Raw genomic sequence first — 20019 nt, forward strand, 5'->3', positions numbered from 1 at the left:
TGTAAATGAGTTACTAGGCTAGCTAGTAATACCAAAATGAAGAGATGCAGAACAAGCTCCAATACCTAGCTTGCTTGAATATTAATCTAAGATATCATAATTTAAAGCCATATATTCTCCATAACATTATTTGAGCAAAATATCAAGTAGTGAATCAATTCTGATCATAATCGAATATATAATCAAGGAATATTTATCAACTAAACAGTGATGAACAAGCTGAATAATGAATGAGACGCGTTTACATATTTCCCCACGGCCACTTATTGCATAGAATATAAACTGACGTTCCTACATTGATCACTAAAAAAAACATAAATGTGACTTAAATTCTCGGAAAACAACATTTAACAGGAGACATGAGACTTTTCCCAACCTTGGAAACTCTGTTTCTGTTTGGTTCTCTATTTGCGAGCAAGCAAACGTGATTTCAGAGAAGCTAGATTTTGCCACGTGAATCAATCAGAGAATGTCACGAAAACTCGAGTTCAACAGAAATACAAACACGAACGAAAGAGGGGGCATTTTAGCTTTGAATAGAATATAGATTGAATGAGTATTAGTACTAATAAGACAAAAAAAATTGCTACTTGAAGAAACACCGTGATGAGGCTTCAATTGTACCTTTAAAATCAAGCTACCTAACTCGGGGAAAAGTGAGTCAGGTCCCTTCCCTAACTCGTGCCACGAAACTTGCGTGCAAGAATGGTACTGTAGGGGAAGAAGAAGAAAACTACAATTACAGAAACAATAATAGTAGTAGTGACGAAAAAGCAGTCCACAAGCAGAATGTGTGTGGGACCCATCTTCCACTCAAAAACAGACAAGGTACTGTTATTGCGCTTCTTCTTCTTCTTCTTCTTCAATGGTACATACATACATATGCATGTTTGTTGTTGCAACATGTGGCCAGCAACATCACCATCAACGTCTCAAGCATTGTTTGCAGAACCGGACCGGACCGGACGGTCAGACCGGTTAAACCGGGAACCGGTGTCCTTTACGGTTCGGTTTGTGCTTGTAACCGGAGCATAGAATAACCGGTTGAAAACCGGCGGAACCGGTCAAAAGAGGAGAAATTAGAGATGAGCATACTGGAAGTTGAGGGAGAAATAGCACCACTCATGACAAATGCAAGAAGAGGGAGAAAGAGCATGATTTGGGACAGCCATGGGGGTATGCGGCGCTCATAGTCAGAGAGAAAAGGGAAAGAAAGTTAGGGTTGTAGGGTTTGGGTACTTTATTTTGAAATTCCACTAACGGACTGGACATGTACACAAGGAGGCCCTTTTTTAACTTTTAAAAATTTGTACAAAGTTATTACATTTCATCTATAAATTATTGTCCTAAATAAAGTAATATTCAAAAAAATCCATAATTTAAAAAATATACCGTGCTTGTTATATTTTTAATGTTCATATTTTTGAAATATGCTTAGTGTGTTAATATTATAGTTAGTATTGCTTTATTAACATGATCCTAAAATTAAATGATAAAATTTATATATTGAAAATTAAATTAAACTTTCTTGCATATTAAAAGTTAAAAGAAGATTGTGTACAATTTTTGGAAATATCATTTAATTATCACCGGTTGGACCCCGGTCCGACCACGGTCCAACCACTAAACTTTGAACCAGTGCCTTGACCGGTCCAGTTCTGCAATGATAGGTCTCAAGAGTTTCGAAGTGGCACTGCGTGCTTGCCAGCAACCGCCACGTGTCTAGCACATTCCGCCATGGAGGGAGGAAAATTCAAGGGAAAGTTAAAGAATTTTCCCGAACTTTTCCATGTAAATTTAGGGGTTCCGTTCCACCTTTGAAACTTGAACTAGTGTCTCGACTGATTTAATGACCGGTCTAATTTCCTAATCATTGATCTAACCCGTTTGATTTGATTCAAATATAAAGGCTACCAGAAGATTAGGTAATCATAGGACCTGATACTGCAAAATGGACCTACTAATGTGCATAATAAGCTCTTAACATTTAATAAACAAATTACATTCTTGTGGTTTGAATTTGTGTTGTCTTTAACCAACACCTTATTGGTATTTGTTTATCTCTATAGCTTAGTGATTTTGTAATTAGTGTTCCTTCATTTCATTTTCTTCAATTTTTCCTTTCATTTTATTGATTTAGTGATTTTGGTCCTCTATTTAATTTCTTGCAACTTTGTTCCTTTAATTTAGTGATTTCATAATTTTGATCCTTATTTAAACTTTACATTATATATGGTTTTTGGTTTAAAGGAGGAGATTAAAGTTAACAATAAGATCATATTTGTCTAATCACTAAATTTGAAGACCAGTAAAAAAAAGTAAGGTAATAAAAAATTCCATGAAGTGCATGTCTGAAATTTTGTCTATAATTAATTATATTTTTGGTTACCTAAATCAAATTTGAAGAAAATAATAGATAGCATGTTGTTTGGACACTTAGTAAAAATCCAAGACGAATCAAAATTATGGTGGATAATGCATGGTGATCTACCTTCAACCTGTCTTATCGATCCTCGACCACGACCTCGCGGCTATAATGGCTGTTGTTGGACCAAACACTTGACTATGAATTTTCAATTCTATCAGGATATGTGGTGATGAAGGGAGAAATAATGGGATTCGAAATGGATCAATGTCCAGTGTGAAGCTATTCATCTGACCCGTTCTGGGTAGAATCTGGTGACTTTGATTCATGAATTGTTGTTTTATGAATGAACCTTATTCAGAAATAGGTACACTTTGGAACTTTCGAGTTTTTGTTCCCATGCAATGACATTTTTTTTTGTGTTAGCTTTCTTTCTTTGATGGGTCAGTTGCTTTCATTGAACTGATTGGTGCTGAGAATAGTGCGGAGAGGACTGGACTGTAATGTTTCTAAAATTAAATTAAATAAATATAGAAAACTTATACTAACTATGGGGCCTGGGCTATTAATTAGCTGCACCACTTGTGAGACTTTTGTTTTTTTTTGTTACATCGGAAAATAAACAACAAAATAAAACAGCTAAGGCACTGCCAAACGATCCCGCATGACGAGGATCTCTAATTCCAGAGGCGGATTTTCCACTATGAGAGGTTGAGAGCCTGGTGTTGCAGCCCCCTTCTTAGCTAACCAATCAGCTGGCTTGTTACACTCCCTGTTTATAGCTTGAAGTGTGATACTCCAATCTCTATTAATGAGAGAGCGAATATCCTCTAGAATAGGTAGAAACCGCCTACTTTCCTCATCCTCTAGAGCTTGCAGTAGGTTTCTACAATCAACATTGCACACTACATGACGGAATCCACGGTCCCAAACCAGCTTTAATCCCAGTTGCAGGGCATGTGCCTCAGACTGGAGAGCGTTTCCATCTTCCCAGAAAGCATGGAACCCAAAAATCCAATGGCCTTGATCATCACGAACTACACCTCCAGCACCCATAGCACCCGACTCAGGAATAAAGCTCCCATCAACACACAGATTAATTGAACCAGATTGCGGTTTCTCCCAACGGTTGCTCATCCATATGACGTCGTCTAAGTCCCTACCTTTCTCCCCGAATCGAACGAACTCATCATGCTCATGATACAACCTCCGCCACGCTTCTTGCACCGTCCAGTGGGGGTTCTCAAACAACATATTATTTCTCCATTTCCAAATTCCCCACAAGCACGCTATGAACTTCAGGCCATTGTCCCCCTGAGCTTGGTGTTGCACCCACAAGCTGCTATCATTTGACCCAAAGCCTGGCCATCGCAGAGCCCCTGCCCGCATCCATAATTCACGCGAATGGGGACAGTCTCTTAAGCAGTGCAAGATGTCTTCCTCTGCCCCAGAACATCGCTCACAAGTCGGCGATTGCGCAATGTTGCAGCGGAAACGGTATTGGTTCACTTTGATCGATTTCTTCATAACGAGCCAAACAAAGATCCTAACCCGTTCAGGGATTTTAAGTCGCCAAATCCACCTCCAGTTCCCAGCAGTTATGGCCATCTGATTCTCCTTTTGGAGCCACTCATAAGCACTCTTTACAGTATAACAACCCGTATCACTATTGGCCCATATCCAAGCATCTGATCGGGCTTGGTTAAGATTGGGTTCAATGTTTTGTAACTGTTGGGCCCATGCTTGGGGAATCTCTGTGTACAAATTCCCTAAATCCCAAGTTCCTGCTACAATTATGTCTTCCAGGTTCTTGTTCACGTCATGGACATCAACGTAAGGGATGCTTTCCGCCAATCGCCCTCTACCACTCCAATCTGCATACCAAACAGATGTTGCTCCATTCCCCAGCCGGAACTGGAAGCCTTCCTTCAATTTGTCACGAGCCTTAATCAAACCTCTCCAAACTGGTGAATCTGTTGGTTTTGCCTGAACCTGCAAAATAGAGTTTGTAGCTAAATATTTGTGCTTCAAAACCTGTACCCACAGCTTGTTAGGGCTATGGAGTATACTCCAAATAGCTTTACCCAACATGGCTGTATTAGCCCACTTCATATCACGAACAGCTAGGCCTCCCTGATCTTTTGGCCTGATAATTTTATCCCACCCTACGAGATGCCACCCTCTCTTCTCCTCGTTGCTGTTCCAAATGAAGGATCGAATAGATTTATTGATGTTGTTGGTGACGCTATCTGGGAGGTTCAAGACCTGCATGGAGTAGATAGGGATGGAAGAAATAACTGACTTGGCAAGGCACACTCTACCAGCCAGGTTCAGCATGCTCCTTCTCCACGTACCAAGTTTCCTTTGAATGTTGTCGATGAGAAAATCAAAGCTTTGCCTCTGAATTCTCCCACCTCTGAGGGGGAAACCCAGATATCGACCCAAGTCATCCACGAATGGAATGGGGGCAATATGGGCCATATCCTCTTTGATATCTGCTGTCACCCCTTTTGAAGTAATAGCTTTGGACTTGGCCAAATTAATCTTGAGGCCTGAGCTATCACAAAAGGTTTTCATGATTGAAGCAAGCACCGTAACCTGGTTTGCTGATGCTTGGCAGAAGAGTAGAACGTCGTCTGCAAAGAAAAGGTGAGAGATAGGAGGACCAGCTCTAGATAATCTAATTGGTTTCCAAACTCCAGCATCCACTGAACTCTGAATAGCAACAGATAATCTCTCCATGCATAGAACGAAGAGATATGGAGAGAGAGGATCTCCTTGTCTCAAGCCTCTTCCTGGTTTAAACTTTGGAAGACGGGATCCATTCCAAAGAATGGAAATATGCGAAGACGTTACACAACACATGATGAGAGTAATAATTGTAGTTGGGAACCCATAGAACACTAGGGTTTCTTCCAAGAATGTCCAGGATACACTATCATAAGCCTTTTCAAGGTCAATTTTGAAAGCCACTGACCCCCTCTTTGCTGTTGATTTCGCCATGTGATGAATAATCTCCTGAGCTAGGAATGCATTATCCATGGTGCCCCTCCCTGGAATGAAACTATTCTGCATTGGGCCTATTAATTTATGAAGGAAAGGCCTCAGCCTGTTAACAAGCACTTTCGTGATCATTTTGTAGGTGACGTTACACAAGCTGATTGGGCGCAGCTCTTTCACTGAGGAAGGGTGGTCCACTTTAGGGATGAGTACCACCAGAATCTCATGATTTCCTCCGGGACCACACCTTCTTGGAACGCATCACTAACAAGCTTCCACAAAGAATCTCCCACCAGGTTCCAATACTTCTTGTAAAAGAGAGGTTGAAAGCCATCTGGGCCTGGAGACGTGTAAGACTTCATGCCCATTAACGCTGCCCTGACCTCCTCCTTCAAAACTGGTTGAACTAAAGTTGTTTTTGCCGCCTCGGAATGGCAAGGGAAGCGGCTATGAGTGAGGTTCGCCATCCCGTGAGACACATTAGCTGTGAATAAGGTAGTGAAGAACCGCTGCACCTCTTCTTTTAAGATCTCCACGTCGGCACACCTGTAAGGCCCAAGTTTTAACGCTTTGGATAAGTGAATAAAATAAAAGAGTTATTTGATTAAGATAAATTTGGGAAGGAAAAAGGTTCAGGAAAAGTCCAAGAATTTATCGAAAAACCGAAAGAGTTATAGCACGACTAACATACGCTTAATCCTAGGTCGAAGGTATTAGTGAATAGTTAATTTACGCTTTAGGACTCGATGGAAACTAATTCCAAAAAATCCTCAGAGAAATGTTAGAACTTCTCTTTTCCGTCCTTAAACAACCATTTCGATGCGAAATCCTGGAAAGTACGAACGTCAAATTCCAATTCTCGGAAGTTTGCCGAAACGGAATCCCTGATAGTTCGAAAAACCTAAGATCGACAGACGATGAAGACTTTTTCTATCCGGAAACTCAAATGAAGATTCCACCCGCGTTCTCCTACTTCTCTCATCATTCCTAATCTTTCTTCAGAAGGAAGTTTTCTCATCCGACGATCACTGCAAAAAGTAGTTTTTCGGGATAAACCAACAGGTGAGGGCTACTCTCTGAATTACTAGATAATGCTTTAGGTGTCGACAAGTTCGACTTGATTTATGTGTTATGCACTTAATTGCTAAATGTCTGATTTGTTCTCTGAGGCTTCGGCCGACCTTGTTGAGTAATTGATGCCATGATATTGTGTGCTAAATGATTCACATGCTATGTGCTACATGGTTAACTTAGGATGTGTTGGAATATGCTGTTTATGCTTTTGACTGAGCTGTTTTATTTATGCTATTCCACTTGTACCTGAGATTCTGAGGAGTGAGGATTACGGGCAGGTCATGCCAAATTTTTATGAGATTTTGAGAGAGTTTTAAAGGACGAACGAAGTTCGGACCTTGTTATGTTTTAATGGATCGAGACCTTCTCAGGGAATTATTTGAGATTATGGGATCTCTAAAAACTCTTAGGAAGTATTATAAGATTAAAATGAAAACTATTTTATCACGGAAAACTCATAAGACATTAATCAATTTCTAAATTCTTTGAACAATAATGATACCCTTAGATAAGAGCTTAGAGCCTGAATATTAGTTGGGAAATATGAGAAGTGTCGTCGAGTCCAAGTCTTGAGGAAACTTACAAGTTTCCGAGTATGCTTATACTTTTTCGCTCGATGAGCAGTTTAATGTTTGGCTATCTAAAGTTTAGCCGGGAACTATAAGTTTCCAAGTACTCGGTACCTTTTCGCTCGATGAGCAGTTTATTGATTGGCTATCTAAAGTTTAGCCGGGAACCATGAGTTCCAAAGTACATTCTTCTTCTTTTGATTAATTCATTTTGTCGCAGAATCGACGTTTGCCTTAGGGTAGGCTTTTTAGAGACAATAAGTTAGCTAGAACACGTGACGACGTGTCGAGTGAGGTCGGAGACGTTGTTTGGCTAATCACTTGCATTCATGCACTCATTTTGAGGTTAATACACGGCGGATTACCGGACCTCGGTGGATTCCAAAATGGTCATAAGACCCGGATTTCCATATTTAGGACACTACGGTGGTCCTTAGTAGCAGACGGAATGGCAGACCTACGGGTTCACTGCTGATCTGACTACTTTTGTGTGGTGTAAGAGGCGCCCGAGCGGAATGGTCCCACTTTGGCCGGTGTTAGGGCTGACTCGATGGTGTCCATCCTTCTTCCGGAATGCATTTTGTTACCCAGCATTGCATTTCATGCAACATACATGCTGACTTAGTTGCTGAGTGTGATTGGTACCTGTTTATCCTACTTGAGGCATGCTAATTGTTATTATGATCTTTATATTCATTGTGATATATGCAACCCTAGGATGTTATCCCTAAACGTATAAGCCTGAGAGGCTAAATAATTATTACCCTATATATCTGGTTTTATTATTTATATAATTCTTTGGAGTTGACCCTCGCGTCTTCTGTGTGTGTTTGGGCGGACTACGCCATTGTCAGTTGAGTATGGCGGACCGGTTCACGATGGTTCACCCTTCAGGGGAAACTAGGTTGAAGAAGCTTGATCAGGAGGACTACGGTTCAGGGGTGGTCGACCCCGCTGGGCCAACTTGTTCTCAGATTTTGAGGTTTAGTGTTGCGGACACAGTATTTTTACCTTGGTTTGTACTTTTGCCTACGGGCGTTACTCTCTTTTACTTTCCGTCACTGGAGGTTTACTCGTGACGTGGTTTACAACTTACAGTGGGGGCTGTAATCATATTGTATATTAGTTCTGTTATCTTCGTTTTAGAGTTTCATCTCTTTCTGTCTTTACTTACATTATCAAAAAAAAAAATAATTCACGTTTTTCCGCTTAAAGTATTTTCTTTTGGTTACTAAAGTGACGCCACCGAAATCGGGGTGTTACATTGTGGTATCAGAGCTTAGTCGAGTCTTTCGGGAGTCTTTGGGGAATAGGTCTTCTGTGCTAGGTTGTGTGACTCTGCAAAGAGTAAAAATTGATTGTCTGCCAAGCGATTTCTCGCTTAGAATTGATTGAAGTTATTGCTTGATCATATTGTATAGTATGTTAGATGCTATCCGATGATGAGTACTAACTGTTTGTTTGACTAAGCATAGGATGGTAAGCCCTGACAGGATGGCAAAGGCAATAGCTACCATGATTGAGGCAATGATGAATCAGGCTGCTGAGGACGCTTACAGACGCGCTGAGGAGGCTGCACGTGAACGACCTCAACCGCTAATCGAGGCGTCCAAGTACCAGCATAGTGGATTGGATCGAGCTGGAGCTGGAGGACCAGTGAGGTCAGATCCACAGGAGTACCGACGGTGGAAGCCATACCAGCATCCTGAGGGAAGAGACCCTATTCCAGGATCACGCAAGTCGACGACCACAACTATTGGCCAGGAGGCTGTGTCATGTTTCCGTTGTGGAAAGCTTGGACACTACGCCTTTCAGTGCTCAGTGACTGGACCACAATGCTTCAAGTGCAAACAACGTGGACATTTGGCCGTGAACTGTAGGACGTTCCAAGCGGGACCGTCTGACAACAAGATGAAGGGTAAACTTCCTGCCATATCTAAAGGGGCGAGGAAGCAAGTAACGTGTTACAGGTGCAAGAAGGTGGGGCACCACTCTAACAAGTGTCCAGACGGGAGACCTCTATGTTTCAACTGCAATCGCCCGGGGCATCAAGCCAAGGATTGCAATGTAACCAGGGTTGAGCCATCTGTGCCTACGGTAAGAGGAAGACATCCTGCTGCACGGGGAGGAGTCTATGTCTCGTGCGGCGAGGGAGCTGACGGACTAGTCAGAGGAGAGCGCACAAACGATGGTAACCTTCTAACTATTCTTTCTCATTCTAGTATAATACGCTTCATTACTCTCGTAGAACGTGCAACACACCTAACTTGCCCTTAGTGTCGAGCTTTGACTTTATAGTTATTATGCCTAATAATACTTTATTTGACCGTTGCTCGTGTTTAAACTATAGAAGTTACACGAGGTTCAGAATAACACGTTAAGCCTAGAAAGTAGTCTTGCACCGATGCGTTTAACAAGAAGCTAGAAGCTGAAGGATGAATCTCAGAGAGATTCCGTATGGATAGTATATGTATGGTGTCGAGAGTGTGTAGTTCCGTAGCGGCATCATTGAGGATTTAATATCAAGATCTCTGTGACTACTGGATGTTAGGAACTCATCGACTGTTCCAGTGGGTTTTTCTAAATCTTCACCTTCGATGTATTAGGCCTGATCAACTTAATATTGAGGGGGTGATATTCGGAATCAGAACTGGCAATGGACTTTGATAGATGGATTGGTAAGATTAATTTGATTGGATCGAGGATTAGTTGAGTTGGGAAGTAAAGTTCTTGTTAAGTAGTTGATCTCCTTTGGGGAGGAGTTATAGTTTAAGAAATGGATATTCATTTAAGAAGTATTGAAGAATTAAAGGACATTTGAGGTCCAAACGTGGTGAAAGTTTAGGTTTTAAGTCTATGAATTCTTGTCTTAAGTGCGTAGGACTCAAGGTTTGTTGGGTTTTGATCGAGAGACTAAGTATCGGATTGATGGGAGGACGATCTAGTTACGGAAATAAAGAGTTAGTATTAAGATAAATACTTGAGGTTGTTATAGGTGGACAAATTTCTTAGAGTCTAAGAGTGAATGGAACTTTGTTATGGATTCCGATATTGCATGCTGGGGTTAGCAAGTGAATTTCACTAAGTTAAGTGAGGATTTAAGGGTTAAGATTGACCTTGGGAGGTGAAAATCATGTTCGAATCAGAGATTTAGTGGTGTTGGCATTAATGATTGTAGTTAAACCTCCGAATGTTGAGGGATCGGATGATAAAATGACTAGTTAAGTTTCCTGAGGTACAGCTATGGTTTGATCTTCTAGGGAATAAGTTCGGATTTGGGGGAAGTGTTAAGGATTTTAGGTGATTGTAAAGTGGGTTGTGAATAAGTGAAGGTTGGTTTTATGGTTCGAGTAAGGGAAGTCTCGAAAAAGGGGAGATGACAACGATGGATTGTAAGATATTAAGATGATGATTAGCTTATAAGTGCTGATGAATGGAGGTTAAAAGGGGACTGGGTCTAGCGATGCACAAGGTATTAAGACTCACGTCGAGTTTTACTTTGAGTGGTGACTAAGTAGAAGATTGATTTCATGGTGCGAATGAGGATAGTTACGAAGTTGGAATCGACGTTAATGGACTAGTAGATTCCAAGGGAATAGTTCGTCTATGAGCTATAGAGCGATCGAGTTAAGTTTTGAATCATGAGTGGAGATCACGAGGACAGGTTGAACATTCACTCTGGAATGCCAGAGGTGTACTGAGTTTAAGCAGAATTTTTGGACGAACAAAAGTAAAGGATCAAGTGGTTAAGGTTGTGCAATTGCACGTAGCGTCAACCAATGTTATTTCCAACATAGAACCGACACGAGTGGTCGAGCAGGACGACATAGAGCTTAAAGTACTTGTTTGACCAGAAGGAGTTGAACATGAGACAACGACGCTGGATGGAATTTCTCAAGGATTACGATTTTACCTTACAATACCATCCTGGAAAGGCTAATGTCGTTACTGATGCATTGAGCAGGAAGATGCATATCTCATCAATGATGGTTAAGGAGCTGCAACTGCTGGAACAATTTTGAGATTTGAGCTTAGATGTGAGAGCATCTGAGGGAGAACTGAAGTTTGGGACGATCAAGATCACCAATGGATTGATGGAATAAATCCGAGACCAACAGTTACAAGATGAATTTTTACTCGGAAAATAAGAATTTAGTAATTCAGGGTAAGGACCCGGAATTCAAGGTAGGGAGTGACAATATCCTGCGATGCAAGGATAGAGTGTGCGTACCTAACAACCCTGACTTAAGGAGGTTGATTATGGACGAAGGTCACAAAAGCAAGTTGAGCATTCACCCTGGAAGGAAAAAGATGTATCAGGACTTGAAGGTGAATTTTTGGTGGCCAGGGATGAAGAGACAAGTGGCAGGATATGTAGCTGCATGTTTAATCTGTCAGAAGGCGAAGGTGGAACATCAGAAATCTTCAGGTATGCTACAGAGCTTGGATGTACCTCAATGGAAATGGGATAGCATATCGATCGATTTTGTCGTAGCGTTGCCAAGAACTCAAAAGGGATATGATTCGATTTGGGTAGTCGTGGATCGATTGACTAAGTCGGCTCATTTCATACCTGTGAGAACTACGTACAACGTGGATAAGCTATCAGAGATTTATATAGCTGAGATTGTGCGACTTCATGGAGTGCCAACAAGTATCGTTTCCGATAGAGACCCGAAGTTTACTTCACATCTGTGGGGAGCTCTTCATGAGGCTTTGGGAACGAGGCTGAGATTAAGTTCTGCTTATCATCCACAGACTAATGGGCAAACTGAGAGAACTATCCAATCATTGGAGGATTTGCTACGAGCTTGCGTGTTAGACAATAAGGGCAGTTGGGACACCCTATTGCCACTGATTGAATTCACATATAACAACAGTTTTCATACGACCATAGGTATGGCACCGTATGAGGCTTTGTATGGCCGCAAGTGTAGAACACCTTTATGTTGGTATCAAGATGGAGAGAATTTGTTAGTAGGACCGGAACTTCTGCAACAGATGACTGAGAAGATTAAACAGATCAGAGAGAAGATGAAGGCTTCTCAGGGTAGACAGAAGAGCTATGCAGATCAAAGGCGCAGAACCCTGGAATTTGAAGAGGGAGATCATGTGTTTCTGCGAGTTACTCAGACTACAGGAGTTGGTCGAGCAATCAAATCAAGAAAGCTTACGCCAAAGTTCATTGGACCTTATCAGATTACTCGTCGTGTAGGACCGGTAGTTTATCAGATCGCACTACCGCCTTTTCTATCAAACATTCACGATGTATTCCATGCGACACAACTGCGGAAGTATATTGCTGATCCGACGCACGTCATCGAGTTGGATGACATTGAGTTGAAGGATAACTTGTCTTTCGAGACACCGCCAATCAGCATTGGTGACACAAGGATAAAGCAGTTGAGGGGAAAAGAGATCGAGTTAGTGAAGGTTATTTGGAACAAGGACACCGGTGATGCAACGTGGGAGCTGAAGGAAAAGATCAAGGAACAGTATCCAGAACTTTTTACTGACCCTTAAGTTTCGAGGTCGAAACTTTCTTTTTGGGGGGTAGTAATGTAAGGCCCAAGTTTTAACGCTTTGGATAAGTGAATAAAATAAAAGAGTTATTTGATTAAGATAAATTTGGGAAGGAAAAAGGTTCAGGAAAAGTCCAAGAATTTATCGAAAAACCGAAAGAGTTATAGCACGACTAACATACGCTTAATCCTAGGTCGAAGGTATTAGTGAATAGTTAATTTACGCTTTAGGACTCGATGGAAACTAATTCCAAAAAATCCTCAGAGAAATGTTAGAACTTCTCTTTTCCGTCCTTAAACAACCATTTCGATGCGAAATCCTGGAAAGTACGAACGTCAAATTCCAATTCTCGGAAGTTTGCCGAAACGGAATCCCTGATAGTTCGAAAAACCTAAGATCGACAGACGATGAAGACTTTTTCTATCCGGAAACTCAAATGAAGATTCCACCCGCGTTCTCCTACTTCTCTCATCATTCCTAATCTTTCTTCAGAAGGAAGTTTTCTCATCCGACGATCACTGCAAAAAGTAGTTTTTCGGGATAAACCAACAGGTGAGGGCTACTCTCTGAATTACTAGATAATGCTTTAGGTGTCGACAAGTTCGACTTGATTTATGTGTTATGCACTTAATTGCTAAATGTCTGATTTGTTCTCTGAGGCTTCGGCCGACCTTGTTGAGTAATTGATGCCATGATATTGTGTGCTAAATGATTCACATGCTATGTGCTACATGGTTAACTTAGGATGTGTTGGAATATGCTGTTTATGCTTTTGACTGAGCTGTTTTATTTATGCTATTCCACTTGTACCTGAGATTCTGAGGAGTGAGGATTACGGGCAGGTCATGCCAAATTTTTATGAGATTTTGAGAGAGTTTTAAAGGACGAACGAAGTTCGGACCTTGTTATGTTTTAATGGATCGAGACCTTCTCAGGGAATTATTTGAGATTATGGGATCTCTAAAAACTCTTAGGAAGTATTATAAGATTAAAATGAAAACTATTTTATCACGGAAAACTCATAAGACATTAATCAATTTCTAAATTCTTTGAACAATAATGATACCCTTAGATAAGAGCTTAGAGCCTGAATATTAGTTGGGAAATATGAGAAGTGTCGTCGAGTCCAAGTCTTGAGGAAACTTACAAGTTTCCGAGTATGCTTATACTTTTTCGCTCGATGAGCAGTTTAATGTTTGGCTATCTAAAGTTTAGCCGGGAACTATAAGTTTCCAAGTACTCGGTACCTTTTCGCTCGATGAGCAGTTTATTGATTGACTATCTAAAGTTTAGCCGGGAACCATGAGTTCCAAAGTACATTCTTCTTCTTTTGATTAATTCATTTTGTCGCAGAATCGACGTTTGCCTTAGGGTAGGCTTTTTAGAGACAATAAGTTAGCTAGAACACGTGACGACGTGTCGAGTGAGGTCGGAGACGTTGTTTGGCTAATCACTTGCATTCATGCACTCATTTTGAGGTTAATACACGGCGGATTACCGGACCTCGGTGGATTCCAAAATGGTCATAAGACCCGGATTTCCATATTTAGGACACTACGGTGGTCCTTAGTAGCAGACGGAATGGCAGACCTACGGGTTCACTGCTGATCTGACTACTTTTGTGTGGTGTAAGAGGCGCCCGAGCGGAATGGTCCCACTTTGGCCGGTGTTAGGGCTGACTCGATGGTGTCCATCCTTCTTCCGGAATGCATTTTGTTACCCAGCATTGCATTTCATGCAACATACATGCTGACTTAGTTGCTGAGTGTGATTGGTACCTGTTTATCCTACTTGAGGCATGCTAATTGTTATTATGATCTTTATATTCATTGTGATATATGCAACCCTAGGATGTTATCCCTAAACGTATAAGCCTGAGAGGCTAAATAATTATTACCCTATATATCTGGTTTTATTATTTATATAATTCTTTGGAGTTGACCCTCGCGTCTTCTGTGTGTGTTTGGGCGGACTACGCCATTGTCAGTTGAGTATGGCGGACCGGTTCACGATGGTTCACCCTTCAGGGGAAACTAGGTTGAAGAAGCTTGATCAGGAGGACTACGGTTCAGGGGTGGTCGACCCCGCTGGGCCAACTTGTTCTCAGATTTTGAGGTTTAGTGTTGCGGACACAGTATTTTTACCTTGGTTTGTACTTTTGCCTACGGGCGTTACTCTCTTTTACTTTCCGTCACTGGAGGTTTACTCGTGACGTGGTTTACAACTTACAGTGGGGGCTGTAATCATATTGTATATTAGTTCTGTTATCTTCGTTTTAGAGTTTCATCTCTTTCTGTCTTTACTTACATTATCAAAAAAAAAAATAATTCACGTTTTTCCGCTTAAAGTATTTTCTTTTGGTTACTAAAGTGACGCCACCGAAATCGGGGTGTTACAACACCATTCTCCATTCTCCAATTTCAGATGATGGATAAAATTACGCTTGCGACGGATAATCGATTGGGTATGGAAATATGTTGTATTCCGATCTCCCAACCGCACTCTATTCTCTCTAGCCTTCTGATACCAAAGCAGTTCCTCTTGTTTTAAAACAAGACGATATTCACGTTGGAGATCCGCTTCAAGCATCACCATGTCAGATGTGACCCTAACGTCCAGCTCCCTCTGAATACCACGCAGGCGGCCTTCCAAGTGTCTCTTTCTCCTGAAGATATTCCCAAAGACCTCTTTGTTGAACACCAGCGACGCATCTCTCACTCTTTCCAATTTTCTTTGGATGCTCTCCTCCCTAGCCCTCCACGAATTCACCACAAGAGCCTCAAACTGCTCATGCTCCGCCCAAGCTGCAAGGAATCTGAAGGGAAGATCTTGACGGACTTCATGCGTGATTCCACAGTGGAGAAGAAGGGGACAATGATCTGAGTGTACTCTGTTAAGAGCCTCCACAAAAGCATCTGGAAATTCCACCCTCCAATCCACATCACCAACTGCTCTGTCCAGTCTTTTGGACATCACTAATCTGTTGTTCACCTTCCTGAACCAAGTGAAAGTGCGGTCAACTGTTCCTAGATCTACCAGGTTACAGCGATCCAGGATAGAGGAGAAACGCCCTGCGCGGTTTGGGTGAAAATCTCCTCCTCTAACTTCAGAGGGCAATAGGATCTCGTTGAAGTCCCCCAGGAGGAGCCAAGGCAGGTGGACTCTGTTCCTTAAATGAAGAAGTTGTTCCCACAACCGCTCACGTTGGACTGGGATTGGAGAAGCATAGACAGCGCTGCACACCCAAGAAAAGTTTGATTTCCACATCTCAAAGGTTACCACTTGTTGATGAGTGTCAAGAACTCGGAAGTTCACATTGGATCCTTTGTGAGTTAGAACCCATATCCCACCACTGAATCCTCTAGCTTCTTCAATGAAGAGGGGAGAAAAGTCAAGTGATGCCCAAAATCTACTAGCTCTAGAGAATGGACATTTGGTTTCCAGAAGAATAACCACATCAGGTTTCTTGTGTCGAACAAAGTCCTTGATGGCTAACTTCCCATGCTCATGAAGAGCACCTCTAATATTCCAAGACAGAATTTTAAAATCAGAAAAGCCAATCATTAAAACTATGATTGAGTATGAGGGGAATTCCCCGTGACACTCCAGAACGGCTCTAGACATTGACCAGGTTAGAAGCTTCCGCCTGAGATCCTCCGGACCCACCTGTCTCTATTACCTCCTGGTTCATGATGGGTGCATCACACATCATGCCTGCTTCTATGGGTGTGTTATTGTCCTCATTAACTTCCCTTGAAGTCTGTCCGTTGTCAGCAATTATTCCCTGGGACCCAGGATCAATTTCTTCCCCTCGAAGTCGCCTTTTTTTAGTCTACATGGGCATTGAAGTGGTGGGCCCCCTTGGCGCTGAAAATTTGAAAACTCCTGCATTAAAAGTTGCAACGGCTGCTCCCTTAATTCCCTCCTTTGTTCTCTGCCCCTCATGATTGGTTTTCACCTGCTCATGATCACGACCTTTATATCCACAAAGATTCTCCTGGGGAGCCTTAACTTTCGTTGCCCCATCATTAGTACTAACTTTACCGTTATTCCCTTTCTTTCCGGGATTATTCTCCACTGTCTCCTTGGATTTCTGGCTTGTTGACTTTTTCTTTTTTTTTTCTTTTCACAACTGTCATCCATTCCCCAAGGGCCTCAACGCCTGATTCATCATTAGCATTTAGTGATTGCCTCTCCACTTCAATCACGTCATCAATGCTGACCCCACCCTTAACTCCTGAATCTGAAACCGCTTCCTGGGGTAACGGGTCGCTCTCATGCTGAATCTCCATGGCCCCGCCGTCGACATTTCCTACCGCCGTCTGCACGCTAGCGGAGGCTGCTGGAGTTGGTTTCTCTACGGGTATCACCATGCCACTGCATTCTCTGGTTCTGTGACCATAACACCCACACTTGGTACATATCACATGGAGGCCTTCATATTCTATATTGTACCAAAATTCTTCCAAGCAAATCTTCCCAATAACTGGTTTATTCAGATCCAATTCCACACAGATTCTAGCGAATCTTCCTCTTTCTGCTCGGAGGGTACTTCTGTCCAGCTTAACTGGTTTACCAATAACACGAGCAGCTGACAGCAGATAGCTCTCATTAAAAAATGCCACATTTAGGCCTGGAATGCGAATCCAAGCCAAAGTCTTCTTGACTCGGGCTGCCGGCGAAATAAACTCCGGGCTCCAAGTAGATACTGCCAAGTAATGATCGAAGATCATCCATGGGCCGCCTCCAATGACCTTATCTCTGTCCACCTCCCTATCAAACTTGACTATGTAGAAGCCATTGTCTACATCAATGAGATCACATTCTCCCGAGAGCCTCCATAAGCTCATAAGCTTGTTTTTCATCAATCTGTACCCTAGTTTTTTTCCCAACAGGGAGATGACCAGGGCATTCTTCCATGGGGAAACCATGTTCTCTATTACCTCACGATCCACCACTATCTTTGGCAGTAAAGGATTATCGTTAGCATAGACCACTTTCATCTTTCCCTTCTCAATCAAGTCCTCGAACTGCTGGGGCTGAGGGCCAGGCGACCCTCCCATGAGCTTATCTTTGAAGGTTGTGTGTGGTTGTTGGGTGCTTCCATCCGGCGGCTTCGAGCTGCCTCCTCCCACAGGAGATAAAGCCGGTGACTCACACTCCATGTTTTTTTTTCTAGTCTTCTGATTCTAAATTTATTTTTCTGTGAGACTTTTGTCTGAACTCTGATTTAGTAGTTTTTTTTTTTTGAAAACAAAAGATATATATATATATATATATAATGTCGATAGTACAAATAGTCATCTAGTGCTACAGATAACAGAGCAAAAATTAAAACTGCAACCAAATGATCATGAGAACAAACTCAGATCAAAAACCTACGAGACGGACATCCGTCGGGGACCCAAATTGTGACAAAAGTCACACAACCCAACAAAAACGGAGCCGCATCTCGGCACTAGAAAAGCAACAACGCACGAACTATCGACCATAAGCACCTCATAACTAAGCCCAAGAGATCAAAACACCACCGATGGCTCAAGCTGCATCATGACCACCAACCTAGTATGCATCGAGACTTCAGAAAAACTCAACCGCGCAACACCTCAAAAGCAGGACAGAAGAAGCTCCTCAACTGCCGCCGGCATCAAAAGTTGCAAAACGGTGAAGGATAGAACATAAATAAGCACTCTGAAAGGTTCAAATCTGAGAAAGGACACCGAAATCGACAGATTTGAGGAGTCACGAGCAGTAAACTGAAAAACAGGGTGGAACTCCTAGCGAAACAGGGGCGCCGCCGCGCACTACACCGCCACCACAGACTCGTATCTGGCCTCAACAGGCTAGCACAGATCAAGGCAAGTAACAAGGCTCACCAACGACGACATGATTACACGGCGCACTAGCGACGGAGGCGCCAAAGGCGAGGCTCCGAACCGAACCAAAACCAGAACGCAGCAAAACGACCTCTGATTTGAACACAACAGTGGCAATGTCACCAAGGGGGAAGGAGGAGGACGCCGCCGCAAACAAGGCCACCACGCTCCCAGATCTGGCCTCAGCAGGCAATCACAGATCAGGCAAGCCAAAGACTTGCCGACGACACTCGCTACGGAGAAGAGCAGCGATATCGCCTACGGCGAGGGGGAGGTCGTGCAAGCGTCAGAACGCCTACGCCAACAGGAGCAGGAAAAGACTGAGGAACCCAGAACCACCGCCTAGAACCCGGACCTGCAAAGACGGCCCAGAACCACCGTCGCCGACCTCAGACGGCACACCAAAGCCCAGATCCCGAACAACCAGACACGTTGCAACGCACGACCACCCATCCAGACCCAGCGAGCCCGAAGGGGGCGGTGCACCGAGGAGGAAAGCGGAAGCAAGAACGAGTCGCGCACAGACCGAGCAGACGAAACTGGAACCGGTTTATTAGCACACAGGGAGAGAAACGAGCATGAAACAAGAGAAATAGAAGAGAGAACAAAGCTGAAAATAAAAACAGGAGAAGGAGAAAGTGGCCATGAGAAGAAGGAAGAAACGTCGGGAAACAGGAGTGGGAGGCGCCACCTCCGTGAAGGAGGGGAGGCGGCGCCGCTGCTGGAGGCTTGGAAAGGCAAACCCTAGCAGAGAGAGAGGTTCTTTGGAGAACTATTTTTAGAAGTCGTGATTTAGTAGTTATTACTACACTTATTAGGCTAAGTGTAGTAATATGAGAAATTTCAAACGTCACCTCGACGTCGAGTATATTAAAATCAATATGATGCTACTATCATAGGACACTAGGATAGGAATCTTTTTTTTTTAATTACTAAATGAAGTTATTATATATAAGATGGTGATGGGTTGAGCGCTAAGAAATCGCTTTGGTGGAAAGATCTTAACTTAACCTGTGTCGGTATTACAAGAGGGTGGTGGTGGTAGTGGCAGCGATAGTAGTGGTGGCGACGGTGGGGGTGGTGGTCGCGCACGTGACAATTGTGAAGGGTGGTGGAGGTGATAGTGGTGGTGAAGGGTGGCGGTGGCAGCAGTGGCACGGGTGGAGGATGCATGTGGAGATGGTGGTGGTGGAGATTGGTGGTGGTGGCGGAGATGGTGGCGGTGGTGATGATGGTGGCGGCGATGGTGGTGGTGGTGAAGGTGGTTGTGGTGGTGTTGGCGGTGGGTGGTGATGGTGATGATGTTACATGTTATTGAAACTAACAATCATAATCACAAAACCATGTTTTGTGGTTTTGAAAAACAGGCTAAAATGGTTTTGAAAATCAATAAAAACTCACTTCAGCTCCATTTTTGCCGAACATGTTTTGTTTTCAAAATTGCATTTGAAAACCAAAAACTGAAAACTCGCAACCACCTCGAACGGGCCCTAAGTTTTCAATTTTTCTATTATTTATTACTGTTAACACCAAAATTCTCAGCTGCGGAAATTAATTATTAAAATGTAGTGTACATGAAAACATGATATATTTTAGTGTATTTTTATCTTGT

At 42.6% G+C, this 20019-nt stretch overlaps 1 protein-coding gene across 1 annotated transcript; it reads right to left on the bottom strand.

Moving 5' to 3' along the window:
• Window positions 1-16598: 16598 nt before the first annotated feature.
• Window positions 16599-17696, bottom strand: LOC130724985 (uncharacterized). The gene has a single exon (XM_057576248.1). The coding sequence runs from the start codon at window positions 17694-17696 to the stop codon at window positions 16599-16601; it is 1098 nt and encodes a 365-aa protein (XP_057432231.1).
• Between the last annotated feature and the right edge of the window lie 2323 nt (window positions 17697-20019).

The sequence above is a fragment of the Lotus japonicus genome, chromosome 6, assembly GCF_012489685.1.
Source record: "Lotus japonicus ecotype B-129 chromosome 6, LjGifu_v1.2".
Taxonomy (NCBI): Eukaryota; Viridiplantae; Streptophyta; class Magnoliopsida; order Fabales; family Fabaceae; genus Lotus; species Lotus japonicus.